The sequence below is a fragment of the Oryctolagus cuniculus genome, chromosome 3 (genome assembly GCF_051225735.1).
Source record: "Oryctolagus cuniculus isolate XC-2025 breed Fujian yellow rabbit chromosome 3, ASM5122573v1, whole genome shotgun sequence".
Classification (NCBI taxonomy): Eukaryota; Metazoa; Chordata; class Mammalia; order Lagomorpha; family Leporidae; genus Oryctolagus; species Oryctolagus cuniculus.
The window spans coordinates 63,359,048-63,379,189 of NC_142869.1; the positions used below are offsets into that span (position 1 = coordinate 63,359,048).

General features: G+C 42.2%; 1 protein-coding gene across 1 annotated transcript in view; it reads left to right on the top strand.

The window, feature by feature from the left end:
* The window catches only part of PDE11A (phosphodiesterase 11A), a 451,047-nt gene that overhangs the window by 373,620 nt on the left and 57,285 nt on the right, over positions 1-20,142 (top strand). The window contains exons 16-17 of the mRNA XM_051849397.3: positions 8,283-8,360; positions 14,791-14,854. Of these exons, the coding sequence (XP_051705357.2) occupies positions 8,283-8,360; positions 14,791-14,854 (142 nt within the window). The remainder of the gene's footprint in view (positions 1-8,282; positions 8,361-14,790; positions 14,855-20,142) is intronic.

Genomic DNA, 20,142 nt, shown 5'->3' on the forward strand with positions numbered 1-20,142 from the left:
ACACTTAGACATCAGCAATTAAACTAGTGCCAGGCCCCCACCATGAGGAATGCAAGGTGGGTGTGAAGGCACCAGGACAGAGTTGCTCAGGGAACTCTTTGGTGGGACTGAGTGCAATTAGAGATGGCTTGATTGCAGTTAAACTAGACTGGGGCATCAGAGATTGGCAATTTTTAAATTTAATACAGTCAGGGACGTTGTTGCCATTAGTTAGCAATAAATAGTTTAGCATTCATCCCCAACTTGTTGTGATTATGTACCACGATCACATCTAGCAGGCACCTGCCCCATGCCCAAACCTTACAATATCTCCTGCATCCCCATCAGAATGGAAGCTAAATGAATGCAGACATCTTACTCTTTAGATCACCCTTCAAGTCCCAGAACTTGACATACTGCCTGACATAATGGGTTCTCAAAATTAACTTTTTGATATTAGATTTTCATACCCACATGAAAGGTAGATTCTTTTAGTCCTTTTTATAGATAAGGGTGGTTGGGCTTAGAGTAGATGAGAAGTTTTCTCAAGGTCATCAAGTTGCTTCTGATCAGGTCTCCATGCCACATTGCCTCATACCACTGTCTAAGCAGAGAATTATCCATGATTCAGATTTTATAAATCCATTTGGTGTTTTGTGCTTCTCAGATTGGCTTTCTAAATTAATCAGATTAATCTTCAAATTGTAAATTTGCCACTTCTCTTTGTGCCCTGTGAACATCCATCAGTAATTATGGACCCAATCTGATGCTTTCTTTGTCTTTGTCTTTCCAAAGAATTGCAGAAAATAGCATTTCTCAAAAGCATCTGATGATGACAGCACAATGTACTATTTTTAGATTACTCAGAATAATTGTTTGATCATCCTTTTTAAAATTCTATTAATAATTAGACAATTTACTTAAAATACGGTAGGAGCACAACAAATGTTCCTAACTGCTATGTAGCCAGAAATATTCACTCATTTATCATTTAACAAATGTTGATTGTGAGCCCACTATGTTCAGTGTTTTTAGCTTCCACAGTTTCCTGCATGCACTTAGTATAGGAAAGGAAGAGCATAAATTGGTGCATAGTAAGATGTTGATGACTGATGCAGCATAATCCAATTCTCTCTCCAAATATTCGTACATATTGCCAGAGCTTGATGAGATAACCTATTGAAACAATCATAATGTTAGAATAACAGGCCTTGTGGGAGGTTGATGGAAGAAATCTTTTGGTTTCCATGACATACATCAAAGGACTTTCATATGTAACCATCCCCATATCCACACTCACATGATACCACAACTGAATACAAAACAAAGATGCCCATGCAGCTGGCACTTACTCATGCCTTCTTTATGCCAGGGACTGTGCTAGGTGCTGGGAATGTACAGGTATATCATGTGCAGTTGTTACCCTCAGGGACTTGGATCCCAGTGGGGAAGAGAGACGACAGGGTATGCAGAGTGCTGGGGTGGGCAGAGCGATTACACAGAGTGAGTGCAGCACGCTCCACCCAGCAACAGCTTAAATAACTTCTTCTGCCTGGTGACGATAGTTTGATGGAATTGACTGGTAGGGCCTGGGTAATCTCATCTTCTGCCATTTTCAACCTTTAGAGCAATTCTAGTTTTTCCATTTCCTGCATGTTGCCCATTTCAATTGTGCCGTCAGCAATTAGACCAGCATCAATAAGGTCATTTCACTGAGAATCTTATCTGGCCTTTGTGTTACAAGTGCTAATCTAAAGCAGGAAGAAAATGCACTTCCAGGTTAAACATATGACTTTGCTTTAGTTATAATTATTGGAGTTAACATTGACATGTTAATTTTCTGATCCTCCCTACTGCTTCTATGCCAAAAGTGCAGACATCTCTCCAGACTCTGCATTTAGCAGTTCACTGTCAATGTGCGATTTGCCGGCTGAATGAACTGAAAGAACAAACATCCTCCTTGCCTGCACCCACCCACCCCATCCACACACACACTCCCGGCAACCCCTGTCTGGCAACTCTGCAGTTGCAATCGCAGATGAGTCACAATGATGATTTGCCACTTCAACAGTAAAACCTTCCTAATATTCATGGACTTTTAGTAGATTCAAAGCATTTAGATGAATAGATAGATAAAGAATATGTGTACATATATACATGTAGAGATATATAAATTTACAAACAATATCCCTGATTAAAGTCTACACAGGAATGATTATTTTTCATTTTACGAATAAAAGATGCCTTGCAGATAAATGATAAACCAGAAAGATTTTCAATGTGGTGATGGCTGACTGGTAACCAATCTTTGGAATTATTTTTGAGGGTAATTTTTGCAGTTCTGTTCAAATGATGCTTTTTTAAAGACTGCTATTTTTCTGAGTGGAACATATGTCAGAGAGCAGGGTAAAAGTCTAATAAAAACATATCTGATTATAAATGAGATTTTCCAGTAAGTTACTTTTCACTAGCAAGGTACTTGCCATTGTCCTTGAAAAGCAAGGTTCCAATGATCTGCTTCAGAAGTTAATGATATAGTTCTTTGTAACAAAGGAGTCTGGATCCAGGGGGTATTGTATAATTTTGTGGATGTTCAAATATTCATTTTAACAATCATGCATCTCTAAAAATGCTTCCATTTCTAACCATTTCGCATACAATCTATACACACGTATAGATCCTAAAATGAATGGAGCAGGTGTATGGGCAAACTTGTTTCCCGAAAGCACAATGAATTTCATATTGTTGCTTTGTAGTGACTATCAGGGTGCGGTCAGAAACACGCTGCCTGGAGCCATGCACTGTCAGCCTAGCCTGCGCCACCTGCAGCTCTTCTTTGGAAGGATGAGAAGACCTCTGTCTGGTGTCTGACTTGGCACTGGTCCTGCCCTTGGTACAGCAGCTTGTACTGACAACAGAAAAGAGTACTGGGCTCCAGAGCTTTATGCTGTACACAGTTTGTGAAGATTATCTCAAGAGCCAGAACTGGGAACCTGCAGACTTAGAATCTACCTGGGTCTGTCCCTAACATCCCTGGGATCCTAGGTGGAGGACTTCACCTCCCTCCCTTCACCTTGAGTTTCCTCATCCATAAAATGAGATAATTATAGCCTGTTTTTCTCAAAAGTTCTATATACCTCTAACAGTCTATAGCTACAATGAAAGCTCAAACATAGAAAATAAATACTTCTTTTGTAAAAAAGATTTATTTGAGAGACAGAGAGAGGGAGACAGAGAGACAGAAGTATTCCATCCGCTGGTTCACTCCCCAAATGGCCACAATGGCCAGAGCTAGGCCGATCTGAAGCCAGGAGCCAGGAGCCTCTTCTGGGTGCAGGTGTCCAAGTACTTAGGCATCTTCTGCTGCTTTCTAAGGCCATCAGCAGAGATCTGGATCAGAAGAAGAGCAGCTGAGACTCAACCAGTGCCCATATGGGATGCCGGTGCCACAGGTGAAGGCTTAACCTACTATATCACAGTGCCGGTCCCAGAAAAAGAAATAGTTCTATGACCCAGAGGGAGGGAGGGAGGGAGGGAGAACATATTCACACAGATTTACAAAGAGACATGTATAAGGTAGTTCATAGCAATATTGAATACAATAGCAAAAAAAAATTGAAGTAACCTAAATTTCATCATCAGGAAGTAGGTGAGTACATACTGGTATGATAATACATTAAACACCGTACATCAGAGAGAAGAAATGGCCTTGAATTATGTGCATTAACACAGATGAATTTCACAAATATTGAATGAAAAAAGCAAGTTGCCAAAGGGTATATACATCATGATGATGTATTATTTATATAATGTTTTAAGACATGCAGAACAATACTATATAAATTTATCCAGTAAAAATAAAAGGATATGATTTATACAAAAGTCATAAGGTGTTCATCACATGGTGGGCAGGATGGAGGCCAACCAAGTGTACAGAGGTGACAAGGCATCAGCAGAAATGGTGGAGCTTCATTTCTAGGCTTGGTGGTAAATGGATGCTCTATGTCATTTAATTTTTATACCTTTTAAATATATTGAATATGCATAATAAAGTTTTACATGATCCTTGCAGATCATCACTTTATAATCCTTTTTGTAGCCTTATGAAAATGATTAATCTTATCCTGATATTTCAAGAAGGACTTTTATCAGAAACTTAAAAATTTAAGTATACTCTAAAGCCTCTGTCTGGCTATTTATGTGACCAAATGTACTACCAGGTATGTGAAGGAGATGGTTCTACCAGAAAATAGGGGTCTCTTGGTAAAATTATGGTGAGTAGGAATATGTTTATTATTTCCTAAGCTCACAGCCAAACCTTGAGACTATCAGTAAATAGAACCTATCAGGAAATAGCCAGCAATGGGCATACTACATTTTTTAATACCCTATTAAAAATTCCTCCTATCCCTCTTTGAGTCACCATCTCCTAGAGATAATGAATAGCCCCTTCCTTCCTGATGTGACAGAATTTAGCTTTGTTAATGAGATGTAAAATCTATAACTGATTGTGAGTTCACTTTATAACTTTTATACCAGCAGCTCTAGCTATTAAAACTTCTGTCACTGGAGAACTTATTCTCGTCATTCAGTTGTGATTTTTAGAAATTGGCTCTTGAAAAATTATCTGTTTTTGCTAGTGAGTTAGCCACCTAGGGAACATGGCTCTACTTGTATCAAAGATTTTATATCTTGTATATTGACAGATGCCAGGTGGAAATTATACTGTTATTTCCTGTGACTTGTTAAGTTGTCCACTTGGTTCAAATTGGAATCTAGTCTCCATGGCAATTGTGAAGTCCCTAGAACAATTAGAATTTAGGTAAAACCAGTGATTGAAGAGTTATTTTTAAATTTGAATAGTTTTCTGAGATAATCGTTTTCATTAACTGATGAATTCTACAGATTCTAATTGAGCTCCTACTACATGCCAAGCATTGTTGGCACTTGGGGTTGTGGGAGTGAACAAAATTGGACCAGGCCCCTGTCCTCACGGAACTAGCATTCTAGTGAGTTTTTGGAACAACTCATAGGGTCGAATTGTCCATTCAGCCAAGGATGCTAACTGAAGCTCTTCCATGGTTTTCCATGATCCTCCAAGATGAGGGTGTGTATTCCTCTGTGCTCCCAAGACATATGGACATATCTGAGCTGCAAGAAGCAGTTGTTCCTCTAACAGGTAGTGTTTGTATCCACCCCTGCCAGCTCACAGACTGTGAGAACTTGGGCTAGGTATTCAACCCTTTAGAGCTTAATAAGAAAAACTAATCCTTACTTGAGCACCTACCTTTGCCAGGATTCTGCTATGTGTTCTCCATAAATCTTTTTATTTAATCCTCCCACCAAATTTACAAGGTAAATCCCATTACTAATTTTCTTTCACTAAGAAAAAAAAAAGCTGAAGCCCAGTGAGATTAAGTAACCTACTAAAGTCAGATGCATGGGCAGAATCTCGGAAGGACTAGGAAGGACTCAGTAAATATTAGCCTCATCAGAGCCAATAACATTTACATTAAACTGTTCTTTGTTTTCATTACTGAGTTGTCACCCACTTATATTTTGTGCCCATGTGAGTGCTCCTCACCTCCCTCTAGACCCAGGGTCATTATTATCATTTGAACTAAATTAGAAGGGAGAATTACCTATTTATTTATTGGTTGCCCTGGCTAACTTTAGAGACATTTAAAGCTAGCACCCATTTCTTCTGTCTATAATGCCTAGTAAAGGCTTGGCAAAGAGTATATGTTCAATAAATATTTTTTGTACTCAACTTACTGTTCCATTAAAAAAAATAATAAAAATAAAACTGATTTGTATTCAGTAAAAGGGGAAGATTGAAAGACTGAGTAAACTCCTCATTCTCCATGTAGTCCAATTGATATTACTGTTGGCAGTAATAATGTTATTATAATATTATTTACATCTTAGCCTTAGCTAATTTGGCTCTCAGATATTGAGTATCTATCAGTTCCAAACACATAGCACACTTTATCTCAGGTTCTTACCGCAAATTGGAAACAGAGCCTCAGTAATGTGGGGTCACTTGCCCAGGACCACACAGCAAGTAAGTGGCAGTTAGCTTTCAACCCAGCTCAGTACCTGGGCACTTCCCACTATACTGTCTCCCTTCCTGCTCCAGTCACAGTCAGTGATGTGAAAAAGGCATGATTCTGGTCATGAAGAAGGCAGAGGACCAAATGAAGGAGGTGGTAAAGTTATACAAGAAGGATAAACATGCACTGGCCCACTCAAAGGGGCAGGGGCCTGCTGGGTCCTTCCATGTAACTGTGTTATGCCATCTCCACCGTTGCTGTAGGGTCGTCTTGGAGATTGTCACGTACTATAGTATGGCCTTGACATGTATCCACATGAAGGAATAGATCCAGGATCTGTCTTGGTGTCTCCAATAAGAATTTGTTTCCCTGACCTGCCCCCTTTCAGGTAAATTGAGAAGTCAGTCTGACCAATTAACAAGAAATTCCTACGCATGGACTTCAAAAAGTTCATGGAAAATGGAATTAAGAGATAAGTTTATTTGGTGCAAAAATTATTTTGAAATCTACATATAATTTTTATCAAAATAAGCATTTTCCACAAATGTTTGAGGACTCCTTGTAGAGTTGGTCAGTTAGTGATGGGTCCCTGGGCCAGGCACAGCAGAACTAGTTGTTATCAACTATATATCCTTTGTCCCCCAGACTTCCTAAGATCTTACTCTGATATCCCCCACTAGTGATATGTCGCGGTGGTATTTGCCAAAGTGTGTTCCTTCCTGCATAAGTACTAAATGGAATTCTGTAATTAAGGTGCAACAGGCTTTTATACCTCAGTCTTTATCAGAGCCTTGAAAAGATTAATATGGATAGTGTCTTCAAGGGACAGCATTTCTCAAACCTACTTGGCCAGGGAATTCTTTTACATGGAGCACCTCTTAAGACTAGCATTTTCTGGGATGCACTTAGGGAAATGTGTGTCATGATCCTTTAAATATTTTCTCATTATGAAGTGCCAAGAAAGTGAAAACTTGAGGAATGACTCTTAAATCAAAATGGTGGTGTCCTCTTTTGTTCCTTTCTCTCTAGAAAAAGTCACATAGCTAGTTTCTTTTAAAAGTTCAGAAAAATAAGAATGAATCTTTATTTTCAAACCTTGAAGTATTCCTTTCTTGTCTTTTCCATATCCTTACATCTCCAAATGTATATTCATGAGTGAGTGAGTATGTGTGTGTGTGTGTGTGTCTGCAGCAGCACTTACAATGTTCAGACACTGTGCCAGATACTTTGCATTTGTTATCTCATTTAATCCTCACAGTAACCATGTGAGTGAGCAAGTAAAATTCCCATGTTAAGGATTAGGAAATTGAGGCTTAGAGGATTTAAGTAGCTTCCTCAAATTGCACAGCAAGGAGGTAGCCAGTGTTTAGGCACATTTACTTTTGGGACTCCATAGCCTAATTTTTTTAAGATTTATTTATTTATTTATTTGAAAGGCAGAGTTACAAAGAGGCAGAGGCAGAGGGAGATAGAGAGGTCTTCCATCCACTGGTTCACTCCCCAGATGGCAACAACAGCCGGAGCTGGGACATTCTGAAGCCAGGAGCCAGGAGCTTCTTCCAGGTCTCCCACCTGGGTGCAGAGGCCCAAGGACTTGTGCCATCCTCCACTGCTTTCCCAGGCCATAGCAGAGAGCTGGATTGGAAGTGGAGCAGCCGGGACTCGAACAGGCACACATATGGGATGCCGGCACTGGAGGCGCCGGCTTTACCTGCTATGCCACAGCGATGGCCCCTCTATAGGCTATTTGCTTAAGGGCTCACATAGTAAAATATTCATTTTCTAATCTGGAAAAAATAAAACACTTATCTTAAATTTACTAGCAGGGAGTTTATCTTATCTTGGATCATCATGCAGCTCAATTCTATGTTGAATAATAAAAGAACATTCCAGAATTGCTCTGCATTGTATTTGTCCTTGCTTCCCTCTTCTGACCTTCAGTGAGTGTCACAAGGGCTTCACAGCACATAATCCTAAGTGCAGCGCCACATTGTTTTCTGTTTTATGGCTCTATAATCGCCTCTGTTGTAAATACATTCAGAAATGATTGTGGCTTTTTCTTGAAGCCTCAACATTTTTAAAAAAGTGATTTATTTTGATAGTGCTTTAGCCTCACGATTTCAAATATTAAGTTATGTGGTTCAGGTGGTCTTATATTTTCCCCATAAATGTGTTTATGTCACTCCACAGACTGAGAAATTTCATTCCAGGTTTTTTTTTTCTTTCTTTCTTCATTCAATTTTCCTGCAGGAGGAGAACTGAATTCTTTGAACTTGTCAGTAGAGGAGAATATGATTGGAACATCAAAAACCACCGTGATATATTTCGGTAAGAAAAAGCTCTTGTTTCTGTGTTTCTTCACTATTTGCACATTCACCTGTGCTTTTCCGACAGTGCTGAGAGCATGCAAGTGATTTTTAAAGTGATGAATATTACACTGAAAACAGATTAATTAATTGAAGAAAAGATAGACACATTTTTTCATCTTATAGTTTATTATATTTTTGGCCTCCTCTCCATAAATCTGCCTTCAATTTAGAAAATGGTGTTCAAATTAGATCCATTTTAGCAAGTCATGGTTTCTTCTTTTTTTTAATTAATTTTTTTTTATTTGAAAGGTAGAGTTACAGAGAGAGATCTTCCATCTGCTGGTTCACTCCACAAATGGCTGCAACCACCAGGGCTGGGCCAGACCAAAGCCAGGAGCCTGAAGCTTCTTCCAGGTCTCCCATTTGGGAGCAGGGGCCCAGGCATTTGGGCCATCCTCCACTGCTTTCCCAGTCAAATTAGCAGGGAGCTAGATGGGAAGTGGAGCAGCCTAAATGCCTAAATGGGATGCCAGCGTCGCAGGTGGCTGCTTAACCCTCTCTGCCACAATGCTGGCCCCACGCAAGCCGTAATTTCATTTTCCTCAAAAGGAGAGTTGGGAAAGTTAGGAGGAGAGTTGGGAAAGTTAGGGCGTTTTGAACCTTAGAAACCAGAGTTGCACAGCACCAAGCAAAATGCAGAGTGAACTTCTACTTTCCTTGAGCCACAGTAGGGTTGTGAATAGGAACCAACCTGAACAATTGTGGCAGTGGAGGTAAGGAATTAGTTCTAGACTTTGAATGGGAGTTCCGCACAGTTGTTTAGAAAGGACAGTAGCAAATCAATGTCTTTATGTGGCGCATTTTTACCACTCTATTGCAACCACTCTGCATGATGGGGCTCCATTTCTCTTCCATTCATGCCCCATCCTTCCACTCTCTGGACCTCACTCACCCCAGAACTTCTGCTGTCTTGTTCCTGTCTGACACTGCCAAGTTTTACTGGAGAAGCTTGGGAGGCCATGCTTAGGGTGCACAGCATCTGCTCCACAATCATACAACCACTAGAATCAGCCAAGCACGGTCCCCATTAGAGCTCCCCCTCCCACATTACTGAGATATAAAATCTCTGCACCTGCTTAGTAGCACAGGGCTCTGCCCGCCTCTTCCCTCTGCAGCTCACCTCCCTTCACACTTTCCTCAGGTCCTCTCCCCAGATGTCCCTCTCTTGCTCTCCTCTCTACTTAACAGTTCTCTGCATTACATGCTTAAATCTTCCAGAGAGAGAGAAAGAAAGAGAAAGAGAGGGTTCCTCCCTCTTTTTAAGATTGCCACCTCCACTTGGGTCCTAATTCCATTCCCTCTCCTTTCCTCGCCTCCCCTAACCTTGCTATTGACAATTATGACCCATAGGCTTCCATTTTCAAAATCACTTTTTCCCCAATTATAACCATTCTACACCTAAAAACATGCTTCTGCCTCTGCAATCAAAAAATCATGCCTTAGACATAACAGGTTCTTCTGCTCCATGGCACTGAATGGCAACTGTAGACCACAATGGTGCATTAGATACTATAGGAGAAACTGAAGAGAGGAGCAGGCAGGCTCCAAACATGGAGGAAGGGTGGGGAGGTGCGGAGGTGACTGCCTGCTTTGGATGCATCTGCAGAAACACTGCATTCTACAGAGGCTCAGGTGCCAGACAGGGAGTGGGTGTGCAGATCGGCAGCCACGTTGGATCAGCATGGAAGGGGGTGAGATCTGAGCAGTGCACACTGCACATGGCTTGGGTACTGGCAGCCCCTCAGCGGCTCTCTGCTTACTAGCTGTGGGGAGCAACTCGGACTAGACTGTTACTGGAATTAAGACTTATTCTATGCATCTGCTCTCCCACAATATGGCGCTGGGAGAGGAGGAAACAGCTTCTACACAGCTGCCTCCAGTTCAACCAACAAACAGCAGGACCTGCTCCTGATTGGAGGAGAGCAGCATACTCGGCGTGTGGGTAGCAGAGTTGGGATTGGTGGAAGAGGACTATAAAGGAGGAGAGAGACAACATGCACCAGGAACATCTATCTGAAGGAACACCTGTGCAGCCCCCGAGAGAGCCGGCCGGCGGTGTGCCGCTCCCCCGCGGAAGTGGGGAAAGTGGCCAAGGGGAACCACCCTTCCACGGAGGTGGAAGGGACGGTAGCCAACCCGGGAAGAACCAGCAGCAAACCCGGGAAGGGCCGAGCAGACGAAAGAACAGCGCAGGGTCCTGTGTCGTTCCTCCGTGAAGAGGGGGAGTGACAACTAGCCACCTGCCTACGTCAACACCGCATCATCTTTCATCATAACATAGACTTCATCTAAACTATGGACATATAGTGTTCAGTCATTCCTCTCTTGAGGAATTGTCTGTGAAATGTGATTTCTGTGCCTTTTGGAGTCACCAGTCACCTCCGATGTATCAAATCCTACCGTGTTTGTTCTCTTCAGCTTCCTTGGTCACTTTATAGGCCTTCATGAAGTTGGCCTTCCCTTGAACTCTCTCTCCAGCCCCGGATTCTGCAAATCCATTTTCTTCTGGATTTCCTGCTTCATTTCTGACTCTTCCGTTCCTTTGTCCTTCTCTAGCCACTCTTCCTCCCCACCACCCCTGAGTGTAACTCTAAGTGTAACATCCTCATGTTTTCCACTCCTCTCCTCAAATGACTCCCAACTCGTTTCTTGGGCCTGCCTTCTCTTCTGAGCTCCACCACTGAAATGCCAGGACTCTGTCCGCATCTCCACCTGGAGGTTTTCCCGCAGAGATATTTGAACTTTTTTCATAGGGAACCTCATTTGGTAGGAATAAATGCTTTGGAAGCACATACTATAAAATAGAGGTGTTCTAGCTGCTCCTTCCTCCTTCCCCATTTCATGGTCAGACCCTCACCATAGTGCACTCTGGGCGGGGCTCTGAAAACACTATTTGTAGAGAATTTGAAGATAGTGATAAAAGCAACTGAAAACCAGTTTGGTTTTTATCATCGCCATGTCGGCAAGCTTGAGCAAAGTCGGTGATGAGTTGCCCAGCCCCCTGACCCCGCCAAAAGTTTTTGGTTGTAAATTCTAAACAATTGCTGAGGCTGCAACTCACAATCAAAATAATTGATATGAAAGGTTCATATTAGCACGTTTATTATTTATCCTCTCATGTACATGCATTGCAACATGCATTAGCTGCAAGAATGCCCACCTGGCCCTTCACACAGGTGGACCTGGCTGCACATTTTCAAGAGTATGTTGCTGTTCAGAATCTTTCAGATTTGTTCCAGGGGTAGTTCTGTGCCTCCAATCTTGCAGAATTCCATAACCCTGCTTTTAAATGGTATTTTTCAGAATAAGCAATGAGAGCATAGTGATGGTAAAGATGAAAAAATATAACTTGAACTCCTTCCATTTTGTTATTTTATGTGACCATTTGTGCATTTTATTTGTGTTTAAAATTTAAAACAGTGAAACAGAATGCAAACTGCAGGGAGTAATAGTATTTTGGGGGAAATGCAAATTTCAGTTCACACATGAAATTCTTTACTGAATTTGAATATATCCTTAAAATTGAAATTCATTTCCTTTAAATTGCTATTTTTAAAAAACAGACTAAAGAACAAATCAAGGAGATAACAATTATCCCAAGATTACGATTGAAATAATTTTGGCACACAGAGGAGAGGTGTGTTAAAACTGGACTGCCGTAAGCATCAGAGATGCTGAATACACACTGCTCCCTTCCCCTCCTTAGGACAGAAATGCTCGTGCAGTCCTTATTCCAGACTGTTCATTCAATCGCACTAAACAGATTGGCACAACTTCAGGGTAAATTGGAGTAGAATAATGGGGTCTGAAGACTAAAACAGTTGGTAGAAACTCCCTCCCTGCTCTCTTACTGTAGAAAAGACCTCTTACTCCTTCAGAGCCTTGATCTACAAAATAAGATAAAACAGTTCATTTATCTCCTTCAGTTCCTCCTTTGTGATCTTCCATCCTTGTCCCTGCCTTTGCACTCTCCCTGTCCTCTTTGTCTTAGGCTCATATCGATGTCTGCTTCCAAGGATTCATCCTTTCACTCTCTCCACTGTCAAACCACCTTCACATCCACCACTCAACTTTCTCACTTCCCTCCTGTGTGCCCAGCCTCAGCTGACTCACTGGTGCCCACTGGATAAAGATTTCAGCCACTCCACCCATCCTCCCTCCCAGTCTTTTCCTTCTGCTCCACGTACAGTGTTCATTGAAAGGAGAAATTCCTCTTTAAGACCATGGGCTCCCATCCCAGCTTTGACACTTCCTAGCCATATAATCTTGGGCAAGTTATGTAACCTTTTGAGCCTTCCTTTTTGACCTGTGAAATGGAGATAATGATAGTATTCCTCAAGGAGACTATGTCAGTCAACCTGCAGTGGCTGCTCAATAAATGCTAGCTATTAGAATTATCATCATTTGAGCACCTAAACAATACTCAATATACTTGTTGATTGACTAATGGCAATATGAATTTGAGAAGCTTCAAATCATCAAACAAAGCTCAAATAATTATCCAAGTTATAATACAAGTAGGTAACTACACACACATTTTTTTCTGTCTGGAAGAAATATTGCCATGTTCAATACATTACCTGCAGTCTTGTGCCCTCAGTCACCAGCAGAACCCAAGACAAGGAACATAGACTATGGCCAAAAGGGATTCAGTAGCTTTGTAACATGTACAGAATCCTGATTTCTTACTTCGTTGTGGAAAATAACTCTCTCGGCTGGTGTCACGGCTCACTAGGCTAATCCTCCGCCTGCGGCGCCCACACTCTGGGTTCTAGTCCCGGTTGGTGCGCCGGTTCTGTCCCGGTTGCCCCTCTTCCAGGCCAGCTCTCTGCTGTGGCCCAGGAAGGCAGTGGAGGATGGCCCAAGTGCTTGGGCCCTGCACCCCATGGGAGACCAGGAGAAGTACCTGGCTCCTGGCTTCGGATTGGGGCAGTGTGCCGGCCATGGCGGCCATTGGAGGGTGAACCAATAGCAAAGGAAGACATTTCTCTCTGTCTCTCTCTCTCACTGTCTAACTCTGCCTGTCAAAAACAAACAAACAAACAAAAAAAAAAAAAAAAAAAAAACCTCTCTCCACACTTCTGTTTACTTAACTGTGAAATAGAAGCACCCACCACGGAGGGCTTTGATAGGCATTCATTTAGTAGGTAGCTAGCCATTAGTTAATTGGTAAAGCACTTAGTAGCAGCGGCATGGTGAGCACTGTAGAAGCCCTTGTTACAGAGATAAAAGCTGAAGTAAAGACTGATATGACTCTTTGCATGTTTGGAATTAGATGCTTCCTAAAAGCTTCTTGAGCTGAGACGAGTGCTAATACTGGTGCTGCCTGGCGGTGCCTTGAATGACCTATTGTTATCTGTGGCCGCCTGCCTTATTCTCTGGGAAAGTGACAGTCCGCCTGCCACCGAGGCGTGCGCTGCCATCTGGGCAGCAGACATGTTTCCCAGGATTCGGATCCAGCAGGGTCTGAAATGTTAACACCTGACATGGGGACGGCTTTCGGACCATCAACACCACACAGCTTTCCTTCAAGAGCTGTTAGACAAGATGTGGTTTCCCAGTTCCCGTGCTGCATGACCTGTCATCACATACTGCTGGTTTTAGCACAGAGAAAGCAGATTTGGGACAAAGAGTGGGCCTTATTCCCCCCTCCCCACAACCACATTAAATGATAAGGCCCAGAGCTAACTGAGATTTCAATTGTCCCCCACATTTCCACCGTCTAGTTTGAATTCTAGTTACATCTGCCCCTCAGAAATCTGATTCACATCATTCCTGCACTTTCTTATGGGCTCAAATTAATGAAAGCTGTAGCTGAGTATGTTTCTTCTTCATGGTGCTTATAAAACATGGCTGGAGCCAGGTAGTAAACCGATGAAAACGAAGTGGCCCTCACACGTAAATCCTCACCGTAGGGCACGGATGAAAATGAAGGAGCTCCTTATGTGCCTTACCTCTTTGGTAAGGGTGTTCTCCCACTCCCATCAATCAGTGAGAAGTTGGTAAATAGATGCATCAGCCATCTGTATACATTATACACCGATTCCCTTGCTTATACTTAAAAAACTAAAGCCAACATTGTCCAGAATGAGTTAAAGAGCATTTGCTTAGCTCAGATATAGAAAAAAGTAGCACTTTGCTGTCCTTGTAATGCTGCAGACAAAACAAAAGGCCACCAGAGGATATGTGAGAGCTTTGTCTTGCTACGCAGTGGGGCCACAGGACGGGGATGCCGAACGTAAAACTATGAACAGTGCTATTCCTTGTTGAGGGAAAGAAGATGTAAGCTAGCCTCCTTTCTGTTTTATTTATTTATGTATTTAGGACATGTCTGTTTCGGAATCCAACAAAAGATTATTCAGGCTATTTTGTTTGGCTCTGTTTTTCAGATCAATGTTAATGACAGCCTGTGACCTTGGAGCCGTGACCAAGCCGTGGGAGATCTCGAGACAGGCAAGTGGTGATTAATGGCAGGGCTCAGTGGAGGAGGTACTGGGGTGGGGGCATGGGGGAGGGGATTGGAGGGGGGACAATATTCCCAGAGCTCTGACTAGCAGGCACTGGAACCCTAGTCAATTTGCATGAGTATTAACCATGGTGTAAAAAATAGCAGGAGGCTTAGGCACGACATAGTTTATTGCACAGCCTTCTCTTTATCATGCTTCCACCGAGCAATAATATTTCTGACTCTGTAAGACATTTTTAATGTGCAAACTCTGAAGAGCACTTTGGCCATTTCTTAAGGGAAGAGTTTCAAAGATGGTGTTTTTGAATAGGTAATCATATCTTAGCACATGTCCAGTCTTCCACATCTGAAAAAAGAAAAGGAAATTCTTTTTTTCTTTTAAATACTGTTTAGATATTGGAGGCCTGTGTGGTGAAAAGCATACGGTATCCATCTTTAATTTGCACAAAAAATCATGCCTTTCCCATTTATCTGGTTTCATGGCCACAACACATTGGTTCTATAGCAAGAACAGTTTTGAATCAAGTAACTACTCAAGATTCTTGATTACTGATAATATTTAGAGGTTAATATTTTTCTAAGTGTAATGAGGCCCTTACTGTGTGGACTGTATGATCCAAAACAGTAACTTGGTATAACATATGTAACATTTGTATACATTATTTCAGTGACTGCTCTGTGTATAGTATCACTTTTAGTGCTCCTTCCTCCCCTTGAGCTGGGTATAGTTAGTGTTGTAGGTTGAATAATACCCACTCAAAGATACCAGGTTGAACCCCTGGAACCTGTAAACATTGCCTTAGAGGGAAAAGGTATCCTTTGCAAATATGATTAAAGTAAGGCTCTCTGTTGGGGGGTAGTACCCTGGATTATCTGTATGTGCCCTAAATCCAATCACATGTGCCCTGATATGAGTAAAGGGAAGGCCGGCGCTGCTGCTCAATAGGCTAATCCTCCGCCTTGAGGCGCTGGCACACCGGGTTCTAGTCCCGGTCGGGGTGCCGGATTCCGTCCCGGTTGCCCCTCTTCCAGGCCAACTCTCTGATGTGGCCAGGGAGTGCAGTGGAGGATGGCCCAAGTGCTTGGGCCCTGCACCCCATGGGAGACCAGGATAAGCGCCTGGCTCCTGCCTTCGGATCGGCGTGGTGCGCCGGCTGCAGCGCGCTGGCTGCAGCGGCCACTGGAGGGTGAACCAACGGCAAAGGAAGACCTTTCTCTCTGTCTCTCTCTCTCTCACTGTCCACTCTGCCTGTAAAGAAAAAAAAAAAAAAAAAAGAAAAGAGTACAGGGAGATAGAGTTGTGAAGATGTGGCAGAGATCGGAGGGACAGAACCACAAAGTGTTGTCAACCCTCAGAAATTGAAGAGGCAAGAATATTCTCTCCTAGCTCCTCTGTAGGAAGCGCCTGCCTGCCAACATCTTGGTTCCCCTCACCTCCCCAGAGAATCAACGTACAACTTCTCAGCTCCAGAACTGTAAGAGAGTTACTCCCTGTTGTTTTAGCACCATGTTTGTAATCATTGACAGCAGCCCTAGGAAACAGGAACATCACTGTGTCCATTTCACACACAAGAAAAATAAGGTTTAGGAATGATGAGCACCCTGAGGTCACACTGCTAGTAACTGGTGGAGTTAGGAATAGACCCTAGTTGATTAGGCTGCAAAACTTTCATTATTAATGTTTTATTCTTTCCTACCAGTATGTATCAATCAGCATTTAAAAATGATCCAAGTGTATCCACAGAATAGGTTTTGCTATCACTAAACTCAAAATCTCCATGGTGGTGTAAGCAAAATCTGCTCTTGAACATGCACATATCAGGGTTGCTTGGCACCCCTTTGTGTTCATTCTGGATGGGGCTGATGAAGCAGCTGCTGTCCAGATCATCTGGCAGATGCCCTAACAATAAATTGCCCCCACTCAACTCTCATTGGCCAGACCTTGTCACATGACCCTATTCAGCCAGGAAGTACAATCCTTCCGTGTGCCCAGAATCTAGAAATCTAGAAACAGTTGGTAAAAAAATAGGACTACCACAGTTTACCCTTCTAATCACCAAAAATGTGACTCACTTCCCTTCCTACCAACAAAATATATTCATCCTTTCCATGGATACAACCCAAATGTTTCATCAGTCATGTCATCAAATTCAAAGCCCAGGTGATACATACTAATCTATGCATCAGCCTGGATGCAAATTAAAGAGCTTCACTTACCCACAATATGGTGCCTGACATGCACCTGAAACAAAATACCCACTGGAACTGTCCATTCAGAAAGGAAGAGATGAGCAAGATGGACAGTTAGGGACCTGTGGCAATTCCAGAATCTCCAGGACATTGACTGTGAGACCCCTCTTCACCACAGTGGGCCCTGGTCCTCCGGGAGATGCTTCCTAACTCATATTTTCCATGGCCTTTAAATCCCCCCTGGGGAATTACTCCCTTTCTACTATCCTCCTTGGCTTTGTCTGAAAGTCAAACAGCTTCTCACCTAAAGAACATTGAGTCCTGAAGGCTTGCTTGTTTGTAATCATGGGCTCCTTGTTTCTTTAGCACTGAAACTCTCTTGAACATTTAGTCATCCCCCTGTGTCTTTGATTCTAGTCATTTCCATTTGCCAATAAGCACATCCATAGTTCTTTTCTGTATAAGCATCTTGGATTATCTATATTTTTTTAAGATTTATTTATTGGGAACAGCATTATGGCATAGTGGGTGAAGCTACTGACTGCAATGCCAGCATTCCATATGAGCACTGATTATAGTCCCAGGTACTCCACTTGCAATCCAGCTGCCTGCTAATACATCTAGGAAAGCAGCAGCAGATGTCCCAAGTGCTTGATCCCCTGCCACCCATGTGGGAGACCCAGAAGAAGTTCCTGGCTCCTGGCTTCGGATCAGTGCAGCTCTGGCCATTGCACCCATTTGGGGGGTGAACCAGCAGATGGAAGACCTTTCTCTATCTCCTCTCCCTCTCATTGTCTGTAACTCTACTCTCAAATACATTTAAAAGAAGTCTCTAAAAAATAAAAGAAGAAGGATATACATACAAACCACCTCACTGGGTTTCTCTTTTTGTTTGTTTATTTATTTATTTATTTATTTATTTATGGAAGAGACAGACAGACCATCTTCTGATTCACTCCACAAATACCTACAACAACCAGAACTGGACCAAAGCCAGGAGTTCGGAACAAAATCCAGGTCTCCCATGAGGGTGGCAGGAAACCAGTGACTTGAACCATCACTACTGCCTCCCAATGTCTACCCTGGGAGGAAGCTAGAGTCAAGAGTCCAAGCCGATTATCAAATACAAGCTCTCCAGGCAGGATGGAGATACCTTAATTGCTAGGCTGAACACCCACTGTCTATTCAGTTGTCCACTACTGTAAATGTGGGCTGGCCATAAATTTTATCTGATTCTTTTTTTTTTTAACTTTTATTTAATGAATATAAATTTCCAAAGTACGATTTATGGATTACAATGGCTTCCCCCACATACCGTCCCTCCCACCCACTACCCTCCCCTTTCCCACTCCCTCTCCCCTTCCATTCACATCAAGATTCATTTTCGATTATCTTAATATACAGAAGATCAGCCTAGTATACATTAAGTAAGGATCTCAACAGTTTGCTCTTACACAGAAACATAAAGTGAAAAATAATAGATGATTTTTTTTAAATGAAGATGAAATCAGATCGGACCTATTGTCATGTTTAATCCCAGTGAGAGTCAAGTTGGGAGTTGATAATTTCTTCTTTTTTTTTTTTTTTACAGAGGATCAGTTTAGTATACATTAAGTAAAGATTTCAACAGTTTGCACCCCCATAGAAACACAAAGTGAAATATATTGTTTGAGTACTCGTTATAGCATTAAATCTCAATACACAGCACATTAAGGACAGAGATCCTACATGAGGAGTAAGTGCACAGTGACTCCTGTTGTTGACTTTACCAATTGACACTCCTGTCTATGGCATCAGTAGTCTCCCTATGCTCCAGTCATGAGTTTCCAAGGCTATGGAAGCCCTCTGAGTTCTCCGATTCTTATCTTGTTTAGACAAGGTCATAGTCAAAGTGGAGGTTCTCTCCTCCCTTCAGAGAAAGGTACCTCCTTCTTTGAAGACCTGTTCTTTCCACTGGGATCTCACTCACAGAGATCTTTTGCCAGAGTGTCTTGGCTTTCCATGCCTGAAATACTCTCATGGGCTTTTCAGCCAGATCCGAATGCCTCTAGGGCTGATTCTGAGGCCAGAGTGCTATTTAGGACATCTGCCATTCTATGAGTCTGCTGAGTATCTCACTTCCCATGTTGGATCACTCTCCCCTTTATTTATTCCATCGGTTAGTGTTAGCAGGTACTAGACTTGTTTATGTGCTCCCTTTGACTCTTAGTCCTTTCATTATGATCAATTGTGAACTGAAATTGATCACTTGGACTAGTGAGATGGCATTGGTACATGCCACCTTGATGGGATTGAATTGGAATCCCCTGGTATGTTTTTAACTCTACCATTTGGGGCAAGTCAGCTTGAGCATGTCCCAAATTATACATCTCTTCCCTCTCTTATTCCCACTCTTATGTTTAACAGGGATCACATTTCAGTTAATTTTTAACACTTAAGAATAACTGTGTATTAATTACAGAATTAAACCAGTCATATTAAGTAGAACAGACAAAAAAACTACTAAGAGGGATAATGTATTAAGTTGTTCATTAACAGTCAGGGCTATGCTGATCAAGTCACCGTTTCCCATAGTGTCCATTTCACTTCAGGAGGTTTCCTTTTTGGTGTTCAGTCAGTTGTCACCGATCAGGGAGAACATATGGTATTTGTCCCTTTGGGACTGGCTTTTTTCACTCAGCATGATGTGTTCCAGATTCCTCCATTTTGTTGCAAATGACTGGATTTCGTTTTTTCTTACTGCGGTATAGTATTCTAAAGAGTACATATCCCATAATTTCTTTATCCAGTCTACCGTTGATGGGCATTTAGGTTGGTTCCAGGTCTTAGCTATTGTGAATTGAGCTGCAATAAACATTAGGGTGCAGACCGCTTTTTTGTTTGCCAATTTAAATTCCTTTGGGTAAATTCCAAGGAGTGGGATGGCTGGGTTGAATGGTAGGGTTATCTTCAGGTTTCTGAGGAATCTCCAGACTGACTTCCATAGTGGTTTGACCAGTTTGCATTCCCACCAACAGTGGGTTAGTGTCCCTTTTTCCCCACATCCTCTCCAGCATCTATTGTTGGTAGATTTCTGAATGTGAGC